This window comes from Sminthopsis crassicaudata, chromosome 2 (assembly GCF_048593235.1).
Source record: "Sminthopsis crassicaudata isolate SCR6 chromosome 2, ASM4859323v1, whole genome shotgun sequence".
In the NCBI taxonomy this organism is placed as follows: domain Eukaryota; kingdom Metazoa; phylum Chordata; class Mammalia; order Dasyuromorphia; family Dasyuridae; genus Sminthopsis; species Sminthopsis crassicaudata.
The window spans coordinates 59653328-59675021 of NC_133618.1; the positions used below are offsets into that span (position 1 = coordinate 59653328).

Below are 21694 nucleotides of genomic sequence, written 5' to 3' on the forward strand. Positions count from 1 at the left end.
TTTGCCTAGTTTGTTTACTAATTTATTGATTTGATTTTCTACTCTTATTTTTAATCAGGTTAGCTAAAATTTATCCATTTTATTAATCTTTTCAGAGCATCAGCTTATAATTTTATTATTTCTATGGGGTTTTCTGTTTTCAATTTATATATTTCCTTTCTAATTTTTGACATTTCTTTTTTTGTGATTTTTTTAGGTTTGTTGGCTTTCTAATTTTTAAAAATAAACATTCAATTCATTAATCTTCTCTTCCTATTTTGTTGGTTGTCGTTTGGTTGGTCAGTCCTTTGTTTTGGAAGAGGAACAATATGACATTACTACTCTAGAGTCAAGTTATGGCGTGCCCAACTATAGCTAATCAGACCAATATGAGCTCCAAATACTATACTACAGATCGGGCACAAATAGTCCACGTGAATATTTGGGATGGATTCTCTATAACTTTGTACATTTCATGTTTCTTTTGAACTACTTCAATTCTGCTTTGCTCATAGAGCACAGCACCTTCTCGGATGAAGGCATGTCATGGTGAGCAATTCTGTGCCGGTGTCTCCTATGTAGTGCAATTAGTTCCAAAGTTCTTAAGACTTTGAGAGCGAGCTTGTATAGCATTTTCTGAACCCCATGTGAGCACTTGCCCCATGTATGAGATCTCAATAAAATATTCTTTTTGGCAAGTTTGGCATTCAAACAATGTGGCCACTCCAACGGAGTTGCACTCTCTGCGATGGAATTTGAATGCTTGGCAGTTTAGTTTGAGAAGGGATCTCACAGTGTCTGATAACTTATCTTGCCAGATGATCTTCTATTTTGTTAATATTTGTTTGAAAAAAATATGATTTTCTCCTGAGCTACATCCCCAAAATTTTGATATTTACTTTCATCATTATCTTTTTTAAAAATACAATTATTAATGATTTCTCTTATTTGTTCTTTAACCTATTCATTATATAGGATTTCATTAAGTTTTTACTTGGGTCTGGATCTTTTATTTAGTTCCTTAAATCAATTATTTTTATTGAATCATGTCTATAAAGGATATATGAACTATTTCTTCTGTTTTACATTTATTTACAATATCTTTGTGCCCTAGCACATGGTCTGTTTTTGTAAAAATTCCATGTGATGCTTAGAAATATGTATATTATTTTGCTGCCCCATTTAGAAGATGCTGTAAGTCAATTAATTTCAGATTCTTCAAAAACATTTTTTAAATTCCATACTTTCCTTTTTGTTTGTCTTTCTGTTACATATCCAAAACTGAGAGGGAGAATTTGAAATCTCTCATCACTATTATTTATGCTTTGTTGCTCAGATAATGTTTTATTTATGAATTTGGATGCTTAATGCATTTGGAGTATATAAATTTATTACTGATATTGGTGTCTGTGCTTGCTTTTAACGTAATATAGTTTCCTTGTTTGTTGCTTTATATTTTTTGAATTTTTTTTTTTTTTTGCTTTGTCATGACTTCTGCTTTTCTTGGATTTATTTGATGCATAGTAAATTTTTTTTATATCTCCTCAGTTTTATTTTGTGTATGCCTTTTGTTTTGAAATGGGTTTCTTGTAAGCAATAGATTATAGAGTTTTGTTTTCTTATCCAGACTGTCACCTTTTTTGATTGGTTAGAGTCATTATTTAAAGGATTTAGAGCTTTTTGAGGGAGAGGTTGGGCAAGTTCCTGCCTTTATAATACCACCTTGGCTTTGCCTAACTTTTTTTGATTGTTTAATGCATTCATATTTAAAGTTATGAGAGTTTGGTTTCTATATTCTCCATCTATCTTTAATACTGTTTTTTCAAGTTATGATTTCTTCTCCTGTAAATACAGTACTATATTCCTTTAGTTATTTTAATATTTTTAAGGTGCTTCTGTTCCCCTCACCCCTGATTCTTTCTTTTTCTTCTTATTTTTTTTACCTTTGGGATTTTGCTTATTATTAGTTCTTTTTTCTCTCTTGCTTTTATCTGGTTATATAATTCTTTTCTTCTTCCTCTGTCAAGTATATTCTTCCTTCCTTTCCTCCCCTTTATTTAGATCGTCCTGTTTATTAGTATTTTAAGTTTCACTTTTTGTCCTCTCTTCCAAAAAAGATTTCTCTTTTCATTATCCATTCTTTCTTTCTCATTCCCTCATTCTCTGATTCATGACCCCTGTAATTATCTGTATCTTTTTTCTGTATTCCTCACGCATTCAAAGCTTCCAAGGTATCCAGTTGAGGATCTTCCCTCTAGATGGTTTCTGCCATTGTCCTGTAGAGTTTGCCCCATTGATTCGCCTTTTCCATGTGTCTCACTCCCAGAATAGTGCCAGCTATTGCAGATGCCCCGTGGCAGGACCTTTTCTCCATCATGTCTTTGATTAGGCAGCCCTATGCTGATCCTGCATCCTCCTCATTTACCTTTTTTTCCCCACATTTGCTTCAAAATTTTCCTGCATCCCTATTATCCAACTCTCTGAGGTGACACTTGACTCCAAGGGTTCCAACTCACCCCATCCCCATGTAAGATGAGCAGATTTTCAAATATAAAATCTCCCAGGTCATACCTAGCATAAGGTCCCCAGCTATCTTCTAGGCAGTCTCTCTCTAGCCCTAGGTTCCTTAATCAGTGGAACTCTTCCTCCAACCATACTAGGCCTCCTCCTTTCCCCCTTATTTGGTCTTCCCCCTTCATCCTTAATCACTCCTCTGCACATAAAGCACAAGAGTTTCTTTCCTCTCACAGCCCTTTATTTGACTTCTGCCCCTCACACCTTCCTGTCCATCTCCCTGGTCCCCTCCCATGGTTCATGTGTCCTCCTGTGTTGTAATGTGGTACCACAGAAAACCCTGATTCATCTACAGGCAGAGGGTTGCTAGGTTCTGTCCATAATGGCCTCTGTCTGGCTCTTCACTGTACCTCTACCAAATTTCTGCCTTCCCTGTTTCTTTATGTACATTTTGAAAGAAATCTCTTACTCTTCTGATGTTACTCTGTAACTGTTGATATCCTTAGCTACTGTATTTATTCACTTGCTCTGCATATCTGTTGTTTGGGGTATTCTAGAAGTAAATCATCTCTTCAGTTCTAGTTTTCTTTCTAAAGATGTTTCAAATGCTTCTTTATTATTGAATGTCTGACCTTCTTTTCTCTTTCCTTTCCCCCTTCCCTCATCCTCAGTATTTTGCTTCTGATCACCACCTCCCTCAAACAGTGACCATCTTTTTTAGAAATGGTTAAGCTCAGATTTTCAGAATAGGTAACTGTGAGCTGTATCCTGAGCTCCACTGACTGCCCTTTGGAACATAATCATTCTATTCCCCTTTCCTTTTCCTAATGGTTAGAGAATAGCCTTATGTTATTTGAATTTCCTTTCCTTTGTATTTGAAGGTCTTCAGATCACTTGCAGAACTTATTTCTGAATTTCTTAAATTTAGCCACTATTTGTCTTGGAATTTGTAGTCTTGGATTTGTGTTTCTTTTTTCCCTAGAGACAATCTGTGAATTCATTTGATTGATATTTCATTTTCTTTGTTCTGAAGTTCAGAGAAGTTCTCTTTTTATTGTATTCTCATTGTAGTGTTGATTTTTTATTCTTCTGGGAGACCTATAATCTTTAGGTTGTCTCTATACATCATGTGCTTTGTTTGTATAAGTGAGCATATTTTCTTTTAGTGTTGTTTTTATTTCTGTTCTTCTAGATTGCCTTTTCACTCCTGGGTATTTGCATTCCCAATCAATTGCTCTCTTTTGTTTTTTTGGTGAGGCTTGCCATTGCAGATTCAAGTTTATTTATTTATTTATTTATTTATTTTTTATTCTACACACATTTTTGGTGTTGAGAACTTCAATTCTGCTTTTATAATTCTCATTTCTCTGTTGAGGCACTCAGGAACAGTTTGTTGTGGTTTCAAATTCTCAAATTCCACGAGTTCCTCTGTCTCATCAAGTATTGGCTAACTTTCCTTTGTTTTGCATTATTTATTCATATATGCCTGAACTTGTTTACTAAGTCTAGAGGCCATATTTTTTCTGTTGTTGCTATTTTCCTTTTTGTTTTTATCTGCTTATTTTCATGGTTTTTGAGTTTTCTTCTTCCTGAAATCTTTGGTAGTTTCAATCTATTTGCCCTCCCTTACTTTCATCTCCTGCCCACTTCATAACTTCTTCGCCTCTGATTGTGGTTTCTTTGGAGCCTGGATCTCAGATCTCTCAACTTTTTTCCACACAGGACAACTCATGGTTGACTAGTCTGATCTCTGCCTCAGGTGACTTTTGGGTGATCAGAACTGGCCCTAACTGGATGCTATATTCTTTTTCTCAGGCTTAGTAGAATTGTGCAAAGTCTTCCACTCCACCCCATTCCCATTGTCTCTTGTCCCCCTCCCTCAGTTTTTTATTCTTTGGCCCAGGTCGGCGCTTTGCAGCACTGCTTCTGTGGGGTTGTCTGCCCTGGCTCTGGCAGGTCCCAACTAGGCAGCACCGTTGCTACGGAGGTGGGGTTTTGCTCCAGAAGGGTTGCAGCAGTGCTAGCTGTCTTTTGCAGCCAGTTTTTGCAGCCTGGAGCCACAATTCTGGAAAGGGAAGGTGCAGTGGGTTTTGTAAGGCAACATCACGTCTTTAGGTTTGCTAATGTTCACCAGGGGAGTTGGAGAGGGGTATGGAGGGTCAGTGAGCGTAGGGGGTTTAGGAGATTTTTTTTGTTTTTTGGTTTGTTTGTTTTTTCTGAGGCAATTGGGGATAAGTGACTTGCCCAAGGTCATACATCTAGGATGTATTAATTGTCTGAGACAGGATTTGAACTTAGGTTCTCCTGACTTAAGGGCTGATGCTCTGGTGTTCTATTCACTCACTACCTAGCTGCCCCTAGGAATTTTTTTAAACCTTCTTTTGGATTCTGGTTGTCCTAGACTACAGAGGCAAGTAGCTTTATCTTTGATGCATAATTTCTGTTTTAGGGAGGTTTGAGAGGTTATAGGAATCAGAGAAAATGTCTAGTCCTTCATGTTGTTGCTCACACGACCTGTAGAATTTACCTTTTAATGGGGAAGAGAATGTATTTAAAGGGAAGCCAGAAAGATTAAATTGGGAAGCGATGTGATGACCTGGTGACAGGTTAACACAAGGCAAAAACTCATATTCCAGAGCCAGGATGGCTCTAGGAGTAGGATCCAAAGTTCTGGTAGAAGGGAGATAAGGATGAGGGGTGGGGATGGTGGGGCCAGAATGCATGGTTTGGAAATGACCAGGAAGATCCCTGTAGGAGGAACAGCTGAGGGAAGTTGGAATGTTTAGCCTGGAGAAGTTGGAGAAGAGCTTGAAGGGATGACATGCAAGAGAGAACATTCTGGTGCTGGACACAGAACCAGGAGCCAAGGCAGACCTTGGCCAAAAGGCTGAGGCTAGATGGTGGGACAGACTGCCTCTGGAGGCTTTGGCTCTTCAGAGTGGGGAAGGAGCCCTCAGGCCACAGAGCAGGGCCCCTGGAAAAGAACCATGGGCCTGCCAAGGCCTGGCTCTGATTCTAGCTCTGACCCTGGGCAGTTAGCGTCTCTTGAGGCCAGTATATGTAGCCAACACTAAGAGCATTTCCAGTAGGCTTTAAGGTTTGAAAAGTGCTCTACAAATAATATCTCCCTTAGTCCTCACTGCCACCTGGGAGGGAGTGTGGCGCTGGGAAGTGAAGGCGTCTGGTTCAGGGTCACGCAGCTAGTAAATGTCTAAGGTTGGATTTGAACTCAGGTCTCCCTGAATCCAAGTCCAGTGCTCTGTCCTCTGACCCCTGATTAGGGCTCTCAGGCCTATAGGGCTGGCCTCCCTCAGCCTCTGGGCCTTTGCTCCTTTGTAGCCTCACTGGTTCTGGCTGCAGAGACCTGAGGGAGAAGACGAGGTGCCATGTTTGGGGTTTTTCCTCAGCCTCATATGAAACAGAAACAGATCACCCAAGCAAAGCAATTTTTTTTACAGTTAAGGAAATGGAGGCCTGGGAAAAGGCTGTTCCTTATCCTGCTGGCTTGGGGGCATGTTTTGCAGATGGGCAGATTTGAGCTGGTCAGTGAAGGCTGCTTCCAGAGCTCAAGGAAGAATTTTAGTTATTTATGGAGAATTTGTTGGAACCCCCTTAGATTTAAGGAAATGGCACCAAGGAAGTGTCCTATTGAAAGAGAAAGATGGGTCCTGGGGACAAAGTCCTATCCCCACCAGATTCCTTCACCTTCCACTCTCACCTCCAGAATCTAAGCTGCTACCAGGCTCTGTCAGTTTTACCTTCAGCACCTCTCACACGTATGCTCCCTTCCCTCCTCTGCCACAGACCCTCATTACTTCATCCCGGACTATTGCGGTAGTCTGCTGTTGGGGCGGCCTGCTTTGTCTTCCCCCAGTCCAGTCCAACATTCAAAATAATTTTCCTAAAGCACATCTCCTTTACTGAATCAACTCCAGTGGCTCCCTATTGCCTCCAAGATCAAATATAGAATTCTCATGTCATCCCAAGACTTTTATAACATGCTCTCCCCCCCCCTCCAGCTTTCTTCAACCTTATAACTTCTAATGCCCACTCCAACATATTGTGAAGTTCAGTGACACTGGCCTCTTGGCTGTCCCTTGAACAAGCCCCATCTTCCATCTCCAGGCATTTTCTCTGGCTATCCCCCATGCCTGAAATCTTGTTTCTCCTCATTTCTACATCCCTGATTCCCTTCAAGTTCCAACTAAAATTCCACCTTTTGCAGGAAGCCTTTTCCAATCCTTTTTGACTCTATAGCCTTCCTTCTACTGACTCTCCTCCTCCCCCCCCCCCCCCGATTTATCTTACACACAGATTGTACATGATCATCTGCAGGTCGTCTGCCTTGTTCAGTTATGAGCTCCTTGAGGGGAAGGACTGTCTCCCTTCCTGAATCTCTAGTACTTGCCTGCACATAAGAAATAACATATTGACTGATGTTAGTCAGGTTTGTTGTATACAGTCATAGGGTTCTAGAATTTTGATTCTATAGGGGAGGATACTTGACCCCAGAGATCAAAGTGTAAAGCTGTAGCTTAGGCTTCATTGTTTGGATGTCACTTGACAAAGGAGCATGACTTCCAGCCTTCTGGAAATTTATTTGTGTGGTCAAGTTGGGTCCCAAAGTACCTGAAGTTGTCCTGGGGGTTCTGGTCTAGCTTCAGCTGAGCTTAATGCTGGGCTGAATGAAGTTTGAGGACCTTAGAAATTATTTGGTTATACCTCTCATTTAGAAACAAAATTATTAGGCCTTTTTATGATTTTTAAAACATGCTCTCTTCTCCTTTATGCCCTCCCCAGCACACAGACACACAACAGAGCCCTAGCCACATCATTCGGGCCTGAGCCCCTATGCCTGTCTGTCAGGAGGAGGCCAGCTGGCCCATTTGGCTTGTGAAATCTCAAACTGTCCCAACCGTTTAGATGGGACGTCTTTCATAGTTGTTTTTCTTTAAGTATTGTGGTCATTGGGCAAGCAGTTTTCTTGTTTCTACTTCCTTGGCTCCAAAGCAGTCCATACATACCTCCTCTCCAAGTTGTCTAAATTTGTTATTTTCATTTTATATGTGTTGCAGTATCATTATATTCAGGTACCATAGTTTGTTCAGCCATGATGGGCAGTGCCTTTTTTTCTAATTAAATTTTTTTTTTTGAATTTGTTAGGTAGTTGGGGTTAAGTGGCTTAAGTCACACAGCCAATAAGTGTCTGAGGCTGGATTTGAACTCAGGACTTCCTGACTCCAGGAAAAGTATTCTCTCCCCTGTGCTGCCCAGCTGCTCCTTCTATTTTTTTTAAAATTTTTACAATAATAAAAGTGTTACTCTAAATAATTTTGTATAAATTGAACTCTTCCCTTTGGAGCATAGGCCTAATATTCCAATCCTCTCCTTTGACAAAGGTTAAAGGTTAAAGGCCTAAGAGGTAAGATGACCTGCCCATAGTCATAAAGTTTTGAAATTCAATTTGAAAAGGTCTTTGAATTCCACATCCAGGGTTCTTTCCACAGCACTGTGATGCCTGAGATGTCACCACATTCAGACTTTTACTCTAGCAATCCCTCTGGCACACCAGGTTCTGGAGGAAGATCTCCTATAGTTTACTGGGATTTCAGAGAGGAAAAATAAAACTGGAAAAAGTGAATGAATATAAGAGTCAATTTTGGATGGTTCTAAACTTGTTCTAAGATGTCAGGCCATCCCCCATGGCAGTCAGGGCTGGATGAAGCTTTGGCCATTGTTTACAGAAAGGAGACCTCATGGGACCACCTTTTCTCCAGCAGAGAACTAGGCCCAGGAGAAGGGCTGTAGCAGAATGATGAATGGGGGGTCAGAAGACCTGGGGTCTGGCTCTGCCTCTGCCACTCATTCAATGTGTGACCGCAGCTCCTCTGTTTCCTTTTCTGTAAAGTCAAGGGGCTAAGGTCTTTTCTGGTTCTAGACAGACTTAAGTTTTTAATGTCTCTTCTGGTTCTCAAATTCTGTAGGACTCCTTTCAGATCCAGCACTCTGTTCTTTCTTTAAGCTTTCCATAGCCCTAAGGTCTCTTCTGTGGGCAGTTGGATGACACAGTGGATGGACAGAGCCCTGGGCCTGGAGTCAATAACAACAGAGTGCAAGTCCAGCTACTGATATTTACTAGCTGGGTGACCCTGGACAAGCCACTTAACTGTCTGCCCCAGTTTCTTCATCTGTCAAATGAGCCGGAGAAGAAAATGGCAAATCTTCCAGTATCTCTCCCAAGAAAGCCTCAAGTGGGGTCACCGAAAGTCAGACACAAGTGAAAAAATGACTAAGCAAAAAAAGATTCTTTCCGGCCCCAACGTCTTGTGGTTCTGTGTTCTAAGGTCTCTTCCAGTTCTTAATATTTTATGTTTTCCATTTTATGCAATAACATGTGTTGCAAAGATAATCATCTTTGAAAGCCATAGGAAGTGATCAATTCAGTGAACCAATTCATGGTTCCAGAAGACTCTTTGATAAAACAGACTAGCCTCCTCCTGAGAGGTGATGAAAAAAGTGACCTGTTGGAACATTTCTGTTCTAGCATTCTTTCTGTGTTCTAAGGTCCCTTTCACCTTCAGTAGACTCTCTGACTGATAGGAGGCCCCTCCCTTTCTACCTGGCTGAGCCTCTAGGGGAAGGCAGGAACACAGGAGGGGCCCTCTGTGGAGACAGGAGCATAGTTTTGGAGTTCTTGTGTCCATGTTGCCCCTAAACACTGACTTGTTTTAGAGACGGAATTCATTCTGTTGTGTCAGCATTAGTCAGGATGCCCTTGGTCTCCATGGAAATCCTGGGGTAAGTACTGTCAGCACAGCAAGTCAACAGACACTGAGCTTCTCTGGGTTGCTATACCAGCCTGTCTCCTTGACAAGGAACTGTGGACAGTTGGGGTGCCTCAGCTGCCCCCTGACCTGAGGAAGGCCAGGTGGGGGATGGAGGCATTCCTTGGGAACCACCCAGTGCATAGCAGGGCCAAGAAGGGCCCAGGGAGAAGGGAAGCCATAGGCCACCCCAAGACTGGTACCAACTTTTGGTATCAATTAGAACCAATCTAGAATCTATTACTCTCTCGGTTCTACTTTGTCTCCACAGTGTCTGGGCCACACAAGTACCCTTCCTGTACTTTTGTTTATAAGAACATAGAAATTAACCATGATACACTGAGACAAGACCATTGATGTGCATATGAAAGAGTCTAGGTCCATCCTGAATCCAGTGAACCCTCACTCTACAGCCCCATGAGCCCAATCAGCTGGAGCCCCATGTAAGGGATTTGGCTCTCTGGGATCACAAGTGGTAGACAAGTTACCTTCCCTGTCCTTGTGTAGGATTTCCATGGATCAAAGCCATATATAGATAGATTGAAGCCCTAGGGGCTTCAAAAACAAAAGTGCTAGAAAGTCAGGGGACCTGTGGAGCTGGCATTAAAAGATCTAGGTCCAAAGGAGGAGGAAGAGACCCCTGTGTTGGGGACAGAGGAGCCTCCAATTTGACTGTAGGGTCAGGCTGGGGAATGAGGGAAGAGACTGAGAAAATATTATAAATGTTACTATTTATGAACTTTTTTTGAGCAGAAGCCTTCCCAAGTAACTTCTCATCTCCAAAGACTTTCCAAACCGAGTGGACTGGCCCACCTACCTGGGCTTGGTGTCAGGCACGGAACATTCTGCAATCTCAGGTAGATGGCCACTAATCAGTCTCCTGATGGCCTAACTGATGTACTTCCCTTGATGACCAAGCCATTACTTCTAACTCCTCTGACTTACCTCCTGGGCAATTAACTCAGTGAAAAGAGAATGAATACAGAGCGCTTTGCAAACCTTAAAGTAGGGCTGCTTAAACTTTTTCTACTTAAGACCCTTTTCTCCCAAGAAATTTTATGTGATCCGGGATATATAAATAAATAGGTATAGAAATAAAACATTTACTGATAATCATAATTTTGTAACTGCCACTTTCAGTTATGAGACCCCATATGGGGTCACAAAGCACAGTTTAAAAAGTTGGGCCTTAACAATTCCAATTGAAAATGCCATCTGCATCCAAGAGGCAGAATTATGGATACTGAAGATGGATCAGAGCATAGTATTTTTACCTTTTTGTTTGTTTTCTTCTTTCTCATGTTTTTTTTCCCCTTTTGGTCTGTTTTTTTCTTGCTCATGATAAATATGGAAATATGTTTAAAAGGATTGCACGCATTTAAGCTATATCAGATTATTTGCTTTCTTGAGGAGGGAAGGGGAAAATTTTAGACTATAAAGTTTTACAAAAATAAATATTGCAAACTATCTTTATATATATTTGGAAAAATAAAATACTATTAAGAAGTTAAGCCTTAGGCAGTGGATGTAGGTAGGAGTAAATAAAAAGCTGATCTCAAAACCGGGGAGATGCAGATTAAAATCCTGGCTGCGTGAGTCACTCTCCATGTCTGTCCTAGGCAGCTCTCTACGATTGTTAAGGGGGCAGAAATGGTGCCAACCCAAAATGTCAAAATTTCTGTCTCCTAACATTAAAAAATCAATTCTCTTCCTTCCTTCTCTCTCTTCCTTCCTTCCTTCCTTCCTTCCTTCCTTCCTTCCTTCCTTCCTTCCTTCCTTCCTTCCTTCCTTCCTTCCTTCCTTCCTTCCTTCCTTCCTTCCTTCCTTCCTTCCTTCCTTCCTTCCTTCCTTCCTTCCTTCCTTCCTTCTTGCCTGCCTTCTTTCCTGCCTTCCTTTTTTCCTTCCTATTTCTTTTTTTGATGAAGCAATTGGAGTTAAGTGATTGGAGTTAAGTGACTTGTCCAGGGTCACACAACCAGGAAGTGTTAAGTGTCTGACATCACATTTGAACTCAGGTCCTTGTGACTTCAGGGCTGATGCTCTAAATCAATCTTATTTCTACAACTCCCAAAATTCCTTCATATTATTCCCTCGTCTGCAATGCCATATTCTCCATTCTTCTCTTTTTCATTGAATTCCCATCCCTCCTTCAAGAGTCAGCTCAATTCCTTTTCCTCCCAAGACCCTTCCAGCCACTCTGACCCCTGGTTCCCTGTAGCCTGAAGTACAGGTGACTAGGCCACATGCTTTGGTACTCAATCATATACTGCTTTTCTGGTTCAAATAGAAATTCCTCAGCTTAGCATTTAAGACCCCCCCACACACACACACTTTGTATGTGTTAGATTGGCCTACCAGTTGACCCCCCAAAAGTTGAATTCCATATCCTACCTCCATGCTTTTGCCTTCCTTGTTCCCCTTGCCCAGTACTCCCTCCTCCCTCCCTGTTCAGAGTCAGTTTAGAGGTTACCCCCCCATCCCTTCCTGAAGCCTCACACAAACCACAGTCACAATTATATTTTGCTATTCTCAGTTTTTCCCAGAAAAAGTTCCTCAAGAACAACCATTGCTTTTTCATTTTGCTTTATTATCCCCAGAAGCTTGCTTAGCAGATGGTGTGGAGATACAGTATTTGTTTAATGAATTATTGGGGGGTTTTCTTCAAAAAACTAGATTTCTTTCACCCCAACCAACAGAGCTCAGCCTCAGACCCCAGGAGGCCTGGCCTTTTTACGGGTAGGACCCTGGCCTTGGGCCCCCTTTTCCCCCTCTTGGCTTCTCAGTTTTTTTTCTCCTAAGTCTCCCTAGTCTTCCTCCCTAGGAGGTGGAGTTCTATGTTCGAAGCTTCAGTTACACCAATTCAGAGCTCCAGCCAGAGGGTTTGGCAGTGGCAGCTTCCAAGACCGAGTAAGTACTGGGGGGTCCAGGCCCTGACGTGCCTTGGGAGCCCTTAGGGGGACAGGGCAAAGGAAAGGGGGAGGGGAGAGGTGGGGCTACTGGACCCTGAGGCCTGGGAGGGGCTAGCCTCTGGTGTGCCAACCAGAGCAGGCTTGAGGTGGCTCAGGAGATTAGCGGAGCACCTCCTGAAGGAGCAGCTAGGGTGCCAAGGGGAGGGGAGGAGGGAGGAGGCAGCTCAATGGCCCCCATCGGGCCCAGGGCCAGGGGGCTATCCCTGGGAGGATGGCATCTCCTGGGCAACCCACCTGGTCTGCCTCAGTTCCTTTAAAGCCTCTGCTCAGCTCCAGGGAGAGGCTGGAGCCTGGGACTGGCTAGGGAAGCCAGGGATGGAGGGGTTAGCTTACAGGGCAGAGGGATTCAGGAGACAGCAGAGCGGGGCTTGAGACAGTGTCTGAGTGGAGCAGGTCAAAGCAGGTCTCGGAGCTGGGATGCTTTCTTGAACCAAGGTGAATCAAGGCTGACGGGAATGAAGAACCCAGCCCTGAGGCTCCATCAGGCATGGAGCGGTCACCTCCGCTGGGCACAGCTCTGCACTGTGGGCAGGTTTTCTCTGTGGCTTGCCCAGAGGCAGCAGGGAGCGGGAAGAGTCCTCCAGAGTCTAGACTCTCTCAGGAAGAAGGACTGTTAGGAACAGCAGTAATAATGACTCCCATTTGTGAGGTACTCTAAAATTGACAGAGCTTCTTCCTTCCAAGAGCCCCTGGGAGCTGGGTAGTGCCAGGCTTACTAATCCCATTTTACAGAGGGTTGGAGAGTTTATGAGATATAACAAAGGGAGAGCCAGGACATCAGTGCCAGTGCTCCGGAGGGCACCCCCCACCATTGGTTGGCCCTCTTAGCTGACTTCAGGCCAGAGATTGGGGAAGGGTAGGGGAAGAAGGCCTAGGGGCCAGCATTGACATTCGTCCCCTTCCTTCTGCTCAAAGCCATTCCTCGCTCTTCGTCACCAGTGCAGAGGCTGCGCTGCCTTCCAAGCCGGACACCCCCAGTGCTGCCCCCCAAGATCCAGCCCCAGGTAGGCACTGGGTAGTGTCTGGGACTCCAGCTGGCTTTGCTCCCATAGGCAGGTTTCCGCCCCCCCCCCCCCCCAAGGCTGCTGGCCACCCTGGCCCTTATGCTCTCTTTGAGTCCTGCCCTCTCTTCCTGGGAGGGCCCTCAGAGCCCTGGGACCCTGGACTTCCTGCCCAGCCTTCACTGCTTGAACCTGTGACCCCCAAGCCACAAGGTTCTCCCATCTCATCCCTCACTCTGGCCAGCCTGATGGGGGAGGGCAAGAGGAGTGGGGGGAGATGGGAAGAGGCACCAGGGGCCTTCTTCTCTTGTCTTGACAGAAGAGGAAAAAGAAGAAGAAAAGGAAAGTGTACAAGGTGCCAGCCCTGGTGACCAGTGACAAAATCTCAGAGCTGCCCTCCACCCCGGCCCGGGCTGCCTGCCCCCCACCCTGGTAAGATATCTCTGTCCCAGGCGGAGGGGCCCAAAGATGGCCATTTTCCTCAGCCTGAGCCTTTCTTTGAGTATAGGGTCACAGTTCCTGTTGCCTCTCCCCAACCACTCTGCTGCCCCCCTTTCTCCTGCCTATCCCCACCCCCCTGGTCATTTCAGCCTAATTTCAAAGCGGGAAAGGGAAATGTTATAACCACTAAGGCAGGTCTTCCTGCCCTCCCCACACACTCCAGTCCTGAACTGGGGTACCCTCCCCCTCTCTTCCTGCAGAGCTCCCTGAGGCTGGCGCTGTGAGCTCCTCATCCCACTCCTCCAATTCCAGCCTTCACCTCCCCGTGCCGGCCTTCCTGGGCCCAGCCAGTTCCGTCCAGGCAGCAGGCCCTCCAGCTGACTACCACTCCGAGTCGGCCGAGTCCATGGAGGAGATCCCCGTGGCCCAGACTCGCTTGGGCAGCAGCACCCCGGCCGAAGCTGGCCAGCCACCCCCTTATAGCGGCCTGGGCCTTTCCCGCCATCACCTCCCCCAAGCTCCTAGCCTGGCCAAGAGCTGCCCTGAGGTCCGGGATTATGAACAGGAGCTGGAAATCGTGGCCAAGGTGACCACGGTGTTTGTGAGCCAAAGCAGTGGGGAGCCCCCCGGCCCCTCCAGAGGACAGCAGTGCAGTGGTGCCAGGCTGGAGCACCGGCCGGAGGTGAGCATGGCCTAGGAGCCCTGCTGCTGCTGCATCTGCCAGAGGGGGGCGCTAGGCCAGGCCTCATCCCCGACTTTGCCTTCTCCCCTTGGAGGCCGGCTTGGGCCTGCCTGGCTGGAACCAGGCCTGAAGAGAATGCAGTGGAGTGAGGGGCAGGATGGAGGGCAGGGCAGAGGCTCAGTGGCTGCAGGAGTGTGACCCTGCCTGCAAAGTGGGCCCTCAGAGGACTGGGGCTTGGGGCCACCACAGCACCCGCCCTGGACTTGGCCGTCCCACCCTAGGACTGAGACAAATGGTAAAGTGAGTGGCTCCCCCAAAGGGATACCCTGAGGCAAAGCCTGCACTGAACCATGCTAGTGAAGGCTGTGGGGCTGGTAGACCCCCCTGCTCTCCCCTCTAAATGGGGGGGGGGAGGCGAGCAAGCCAAGCTTGCTCTCCCCAATGCAGGGGGGAGCCAGGTCTTAAGGCTAATCCCACCAAGTGGGTAACTTCCCCCACTAAGCCAGGCAGTGTGCCCTCCCCCAAAGGACTGAGTGGCCCCTTGTGGGGGTGGGCTGATAGGACCCTGGTTCCCTGAGCTCCAGCCAAAGCTCCCTGGAAGCCATGTAGCTACCTATCCCTCCCACCCCCACCCCCCCTCCAATCTATGCAACCTCCTCCCCAAGGAGAGCTGAGCCCCAGGGCCTAAAACTGTTTCCACCTTTGGGAAAAGACTGCAGGGCTGCTGGGGAGCTGGCTTTCGAGGCCCCCACAAGGGAGGGAGATCCCAGGAGCCGCTGCTCAGAAAGGCCAAGTCAGCCCAGCACCTTACAACAGCACAGAATTCACTTTAGGGGAAAGCCCCCGGGATGGGGTGGAATGGGTGAGCATTTGGGACTTCAACCCTCCTTTCTCCCCCTTTCCTGGGGCTGTATTCCCCCCTTTAATCATGAGCAGCAGCATCCTTCCTCCTGTGGATTATCATGTCAATATAAATTTTTTATGCCTTTGCTAATGCTTGTTATGGCTTTCTTTCTCAAACCGGCCACAGGGCTAACCTTTCCTGGGCTTTCCCGAGTTTACTGAAGGCGGGTTACAGGAGGGGTGGGAGGATGATGGGGGGGGGCCTCAGGGCTGGGGAGATGCTGGGGATGGGAAGCCGCTGATAGCCTGGGGCTGCCCGAGCCCCCCCCCCCCCGGGATCCCGGGATCGGGGATGATGGGGAGCAGAAAGGCAGTGGAATGCGCTTCCACAAAGTGTAGGGTCTGACGGGTAATTCGCCGGAACCCCAAGATCAGTAAGCCGACTGCTAGAAGTGGGGAGATCGGCGGGAGGGGAGTGAGCACCCGGGCAGCTCCCTGGCCACTGCCGAGTCCCGACTGCCCCAGAAGGGGAAGCTTGGCGTCCGAGGCTCCCCAGGGGAGCCCGTGGGGACACGTGCGCACACAAACACCCAGGCTTTTAGGGGTACCAGGGTCGGGGAGTCTGGGAGATCTGACGGGGAGTGCAAAAGGGATGTAGAGGGAGGGGCGACAGGGAGCTCGCCAACGTCCTGCGGGGTCCTCACCCGCTCCTGCTTCCCAATCTCGAAGCCTCCCGAGTCGGTTCATTTGTTCCGGAGCTTCCGGACGCAGCTGGGGTGGGGCGGGGGGATTCGGGGGAAGGGGCTTCGGGCTTGGGGATGCTGGGTGGGGCTGGCCGAGGAGGAGCGGAGGAAGAGGAGGCCGCCGCATCCTCGCCGTGCCCCCACCCTGCTCCTTCCTGCTCGACTGGGGCTGTGAAGTTGGGGTGCAGTGGTGAGGACCGGGGGGGTTCTGGCGCGCGCAGGAGCGGGGCTGCAGAAAAAGGGGGGGGAGCCAGGGCCTGGGGTCCGGGCGAGGAACACTTGTCCCGGGGGCGGAGCCCTGAGAGGGGTGGGACTTCCCTGTGACCTTGGTCACTCTCAGCAAAAGAACATCCCCCCTCTCCCCCCCCCCCCCGCCCCGGGGGTGGGACAGGATGTCTCTATGGAGACCCAGAGAAACAAGGGATAATAAGCCAGCGCCGCCCGAGCGCATTCCCGCCGAGCTGCCGGCAGGGAGCGGAGCAGGGAGCCGCCGCCCGGTCCGCGCGTCCGTCCGTCCGTCCGTCTGTGCTGGCGCCCTCCGCTCAGCCCGATCCGCGCGCAGCAGGGACAGCCCCAGAGGTGAGGTGGGAGCCCCGGGGACTGACGGGGGCGGCCCCCCGACTCCACAGCCGCATCCTAGTCCGGCCCAAGGCAGGGACCGGAGGGACCTGGGGGGGGGGGCAGGGATTGAGGGGCTTCCCTGGCAGACGCCCTGCCTCCGATCGGACGGGAGTGGCACTATGGGGGGTCCTCGGTCCTGCTACTGCCCTGGGCCGAGGCAGAGGTGCGGGATCGGGCGCGGGGCAGGAAGTAGGACCGTGCCCAAATAGTGACAGGCTGCTCCGGCGCTGGCAAAGGCCATTCATTGCCCGGCTTCGGTGATGGAGTGGGCAGCCGGGGGCTAGTCCGCAGCTTCGAGGTCTCTGCAAAGATGGAAACTCCGGCCGCCCTGCGAACAATGCCCGCCCTTGCAGGGGACGCGCACCAGGCTAGGCTGCCCTTCCCAAGATCTTCCCCCCCTCCCCATTCCCCAATCTGGGTTGGGAAGGGGGCAGGGAAAGGCCTGTCCTCCAGCTGATTAATGACTCCAGCTGTCTGCACGGCCATCGAGCAGTGGAGATGGCCAGCTGGGAGTGACCAGCCCCACCCTGTCCCTTTCTCTGTGTCCCCAGAGAACCAGGGCCTTTGATGTTAGTGCTCAGTCCCATACTGAGGGGAGGGTCTCTCCAATCCTTCCTTGCTAACTCCCCTCTGCCCACCCCTGGGGTCTGTTCACTGGCCAGAGTGGAGATGCGGGGGGGGGGGGGTCCTTAGGAGAAGGAGGGGAAGGCCCCTAGAAGCCGGAGGGATGACAAGTGGCCGAAGTACCCATTAACCTAGTTAAGGGGAGCAAGGATTCCAGTCCTTCCTTTGTTCATGGTCCCCTAGTCTGCGGTCCCCCTTGGGCAGGGACCAGGTGGCTGGTTTTGCAGGGTCTCAGAACTGCCTCCCTCGGATAGGCACCTTCCTTCCAGCCTAAAAGGGTGCGGCCCACTGCAGTCTCAGACCACGAGGACGTGGACTGCAGGGTGGGTCAGACATCCCCACGCCCTCAGGCTTGCTGCTCCGTGTCGGTCCCCCTCCTCCCTCAGCCGCCCTGTCTCACTCCAACCTCCCATCCCACAGCCCACAAGACCCGACATTCTGGTTATTGACTTGATTTATTGGGGGGGGGGCGGGATATTGGCTTGTGCCTGGGACTCCAGCAGCAGCCTCATTCCTTGGGTTCTTAGCCTGGGCCCCCCATTCACTCGGACCAGCCCATCTCAGCCCCTCACCCAATCCAGCTCTGTCGCTCGCCCGGCCCGGCCCGGCCCAGCCCAGCCCAGCCCAGCCCGGCCTAGCTCAGCCCAGCCCAGCCCAGCCCAGCCCAGCAGCATCGAGAACTTTTCTCAAAGCTGCCCAGACACCATCCCTCCCTTAGCAACTGTCTCCAAGCAGCACCACCCTCCCTTGGCAACTGTCTCCTAGTAGTACAAACTGTGGCCAGCCTAGGGCCAATCCCCGCCTCCCCGCCCACCCCTTGTGTTTTTGTTTAATAGTAACAAGGGTGTTCCACCCAAACTAGGGGTAGCCACCCAGCTGGAGCCCCAGTAGGGGGCAGCACTTGTCATACCCAGAGGGAAGGGTCTTCCGCTTCTCTCATCAGCTACAGTCCCCATGCCTCCTCCCCTCCCCCATGCCCACTGACAGTGCCCAGGCCCTAAGTGTGGCACTGCTGCAGCCTGGCTAAAGGGTAAGGCTGCACCACGGGGTCCTTACACTAGTAGCAGACCAGGGCAGTGACACCCATGGCCCCTCCTAATCAGATGTTGCAGGGGACAGGTCAGAGGATGGCACTCGAGGGGGGCAGGGACAACCCTGGAAAGGACCTTAGAGATGACCCAGCCAGACCCTTCCATTTTAGAGATAAGTAAACCGAGACCCTCAAAAATTTACTCCGAGTCAGTCAGGTCATAAACAGCAGACTCAAAATTTCAACTCAGACTGGAGGATTCTAAATGTTCTAGAAATCAAATTTAATTCAATCCACTTCACAAAATGTGTTAAATGCTTATTCTGTACACAAAGCTTTGCCCAGGACTCAGACATTAATTAACTCCTGTCTTTAAGGAGTTTACTCTCCTGGGAAAGAAGACAACACACATCCATAAAGAATTGTACAGGAATTCGAATAGAATGAAGCCCTAACAATTAGAAGGCCCTATCTAAGTAAGCCTCAAATGAAGATAAAAATTTAGAACAAGTGTGCTTTTTTTTAAGTTGAAAATAATTGAAAAAAAATTAATTATCAAGTATTTGGTGGTTTTCCCTTCTACTTCTCTTCTCACTGGGGGGACAGGATGGGGAAAAACAAGGACTTGTGGGAGAGCTAGGGTTCTTAACCTTTTTTCTGCCAGGGACCTCTTTAGCCGAAGGCTGCAGCTCCCTTCTCAGATTGTTATTGTTGTTCTTTTCTTCTGGAAGAAGGATCGATGACATCATGAGGGAGATGACCTGACTTTCTGCGAATTAGATTTAAGTGAGGCAGAACTGTGCAAAGTCATCAGCCTTCCTCTCTCCTCCAGGGTCATCTGAGTCCAGGGGCAAGGCAGCAGTCAAGATGGCTGATGAGGGCCCGCCCCCTTCTCAGAATATGACTTTTAAAGGCATGAAACAAAAGATGTAAGACACCATAAAAAATGAGTGCGAAAACCATAAGTTAAGACCCCTGAGTTAGAGTCAGAGTTCAGGAGAGGATAGAGTTCCAGGCAGGGAGCACAGCTCCAGGAGTCCAGATTGGTCAGAAGGTTGAGGAGAAACAATGTTGGGAGAGTTGGTCATGGTCAGATCATGAGGAGCCTTTTTCAGAACAATAGGGAGCCCGGCACAGTTAGTGCATCTCCCTTGATACACAGACAGTGGACCCTGGCTTCCTGTAGCTTGCTAGGAAGATGGTCCATATTCCCTGAGGAGATAAGGGAGAGGAGCTGGAAGGAACTGGCACGGGCAACAAGGGATTTGCCAAAGTGGACAGTTCCTCTGCTTAAAGCCTCAGCCTCGCCACAGACTACAATGGGTAGCTCCAGAACCAGATGATATCTAAGGCTCCTCCCAGCCTGGTATTCTCTGTTCTAATGTCCCCTCCCAGCTCTGGCATTCCATGTTCTAAGCCCATCCTGGGCCTGGCATTCCATGTTCTAAGCCCATCCCGGGCCTGGCATTCCATGGGCTAGTCCCTCCCAGGCCTGGCATTAATAGGATCACAAGTTCAGCGCTGGAAGCTCCTCAGCGGTATCTAGTCCAGATGAGGGCAGGGGAGAAATGGACTGCCCACCCAGGGATGCCCGGCCAGTGGGTGTGGCCGCTGGCCATCCCATGAGTGCCGCCTCCTTCCCAGCCCATGGGGCTGCAGCTGGGGGCAGTCACGGGAGGGGGAGAGGTGGGCTCGGTGTCCCTGGGTCGGCACCTTAGCTCGGCCCAGCTGGAAGGGCGCCAGAGTGAACTCTGTGTGTGTGTGTGTGTGTGTGTGTGTGTGTGTGTGTGTGTGTGTGTGTGGGTGTGTGTGTGTGTGGTGCTCCGCAGGTCAGCATGGCAGAGCACCCAGACGTGGAAGGCCTGGAGGAGAGCTTCCGAAAGTTTGCCATCCATGGAGACACCAAGGCCACTGGGCAGGAGATGAACGGCAAGAACTGGGCCAAACTCTGTAAGGACTGCAAGGTTGCCGATGGCAAGAATGTCACTGGCACGGATGTAGACATCGTATTCTCTAAAGTCAAGTGAGCCTGAGGGCATGGCGGGAGGGAAGGGAGAGGGAGGAAGAGGGGGAAGGGAGAGGAAGGGGAGAGAAGGGGGGCCTGCGGTTATTTCAGGCCCGGGAGGTAGGAGTGAAATTCCTTCTTTTTTCCTCCCTAGCCCACAAGAACAAGATGGGGAGTGATTCCACAATTCCTGTGGGGAAAAAGATCTGGGGGTTTTAGTGGACCACAATTTCTGAATGAATCAAACTCAGTGTGTTGGGTGGTCCCCAAAGCTCCACCGAGCTGCAGAGTGCTCCAGAAGGGGGGGGGGGCACAGCAGAGATCTTGCTGAGAACTGCGGTGGTTAAACCCTGTTAGAAGAATCCGTGTTTAGGAAGAACACTGACATTAGGGGGGGGCACATGGGCTGAGAGAGCCGCCGGAGTCAGGCTGACTCAATCTTTCTGAGTTCAAACGCCTGCGACACTTCCACTACGTGACTCTGGGCAGGTCGCTTCACCTGCTTGCCTCAGTTTCCCCCTCTGTAAAATGACCTGGGGAAGGACATGACCAACCTGTCAGTACCTGCCAAGGAAACCTCATGAAGTTGGGGCAGAACTGAAGAGTGACTCAATTAGAGCAGATCAGACAAGACCACGAAGGACAGTCACTGTTGGAAGGGAACGCGGCTGTTCTGACCCAGCCGGGAGAATCTTTATGGGGGATTGTGGCAGAATGAAGTGTTTTGAAGGGCAATTCAGCTGTTAGCCACGTGGAAGTGCTCATGGAGGGCCAGGTTCTCTGCCTGGCCCTGGGGATACGAGGGGAGGTCCCCTGTGTAATGGGGAGACCACCGGCCCCGCGAGCTCATGAGGAGGCGGGGTGTTTTTGGAGAAGCTGGCGGCAGGGCCTCCCATGTAAGAGGGACTCGAATCCTGCTTGGCCCCCTCTGAAGGGGAATAGAGGCGAGATCCCGCTTTGTTGCATGGGAAGGAAGGGAGCGCCATCTGAGGGCAGTGGGGGTTGCCCTGGGTCCTTAGGCCGAGGCTAGACAGCTACTTTGGGGGACAGTCAGGTGCAGGTTGAACTAAGATCTTCTCAGGGTGCTCTTGATCCTCCCATTCTGTCATGTTTTTAGAATGCCCTGGGCTTGGGAGGGCTTCAGGAGAAGGCTGTCTAGTAGGTGGAAGAGGGTGAGGAAGGGAGGGACTCACTATGCCCTGTGTCACCTTTAGGGGGAAGACTGCCCGAGTCATCAATTATGAGGAGTTTAAGAAGGCCCTGGAGGAGCTGGCCGCAAAGAGATTTAAGGAAAACCCAAGGAGGAGGCGTTCGATGCCATCTGCAAGCTGGTGGCGGGCAAGGAGCCGGCCAATGTGGGCGTCACTGTGAGTGTCCTGCCTGTCGGGAAGGCTGCCTTCTCTGTGGGCCCGAGAGGC

At 49.1% G+C, this 21694-nt stretch overlaps 1 protein-coding gene across 1 annotated transcript in view; it reads left to right on the forward strand.

The window, feature by feature from the left end:
* Positions 1 to 21694, forward strand: part of ZDHHC1 (zDHHC palmitoyltransferase 1) — a 60121-nt gene that overhangs the window by 37685 nt on the left and 742 nt on the right. Inside the window, 8 exon segments of the mRNA XM_074284708.1 lie at positions 12139 to 12224; positions 13202 to 13290; positions 13607 to 13661; positions 13773 to 13789; positions 13989 to 14410; positions 20101 to 20294; positions 21491 to 21561; positions 21564 to 21643. Coding sequence (XP_074140809.1) covers positions 12139 to 12224; positions 13202 to 13290; positions 13607 to 13661; positions 13773 to 13789; positions 13989 to 14410; positions 20101 to 20294; positions 21491 to 21561; positions 21564 to 21643 — 1014 coding nt within the window.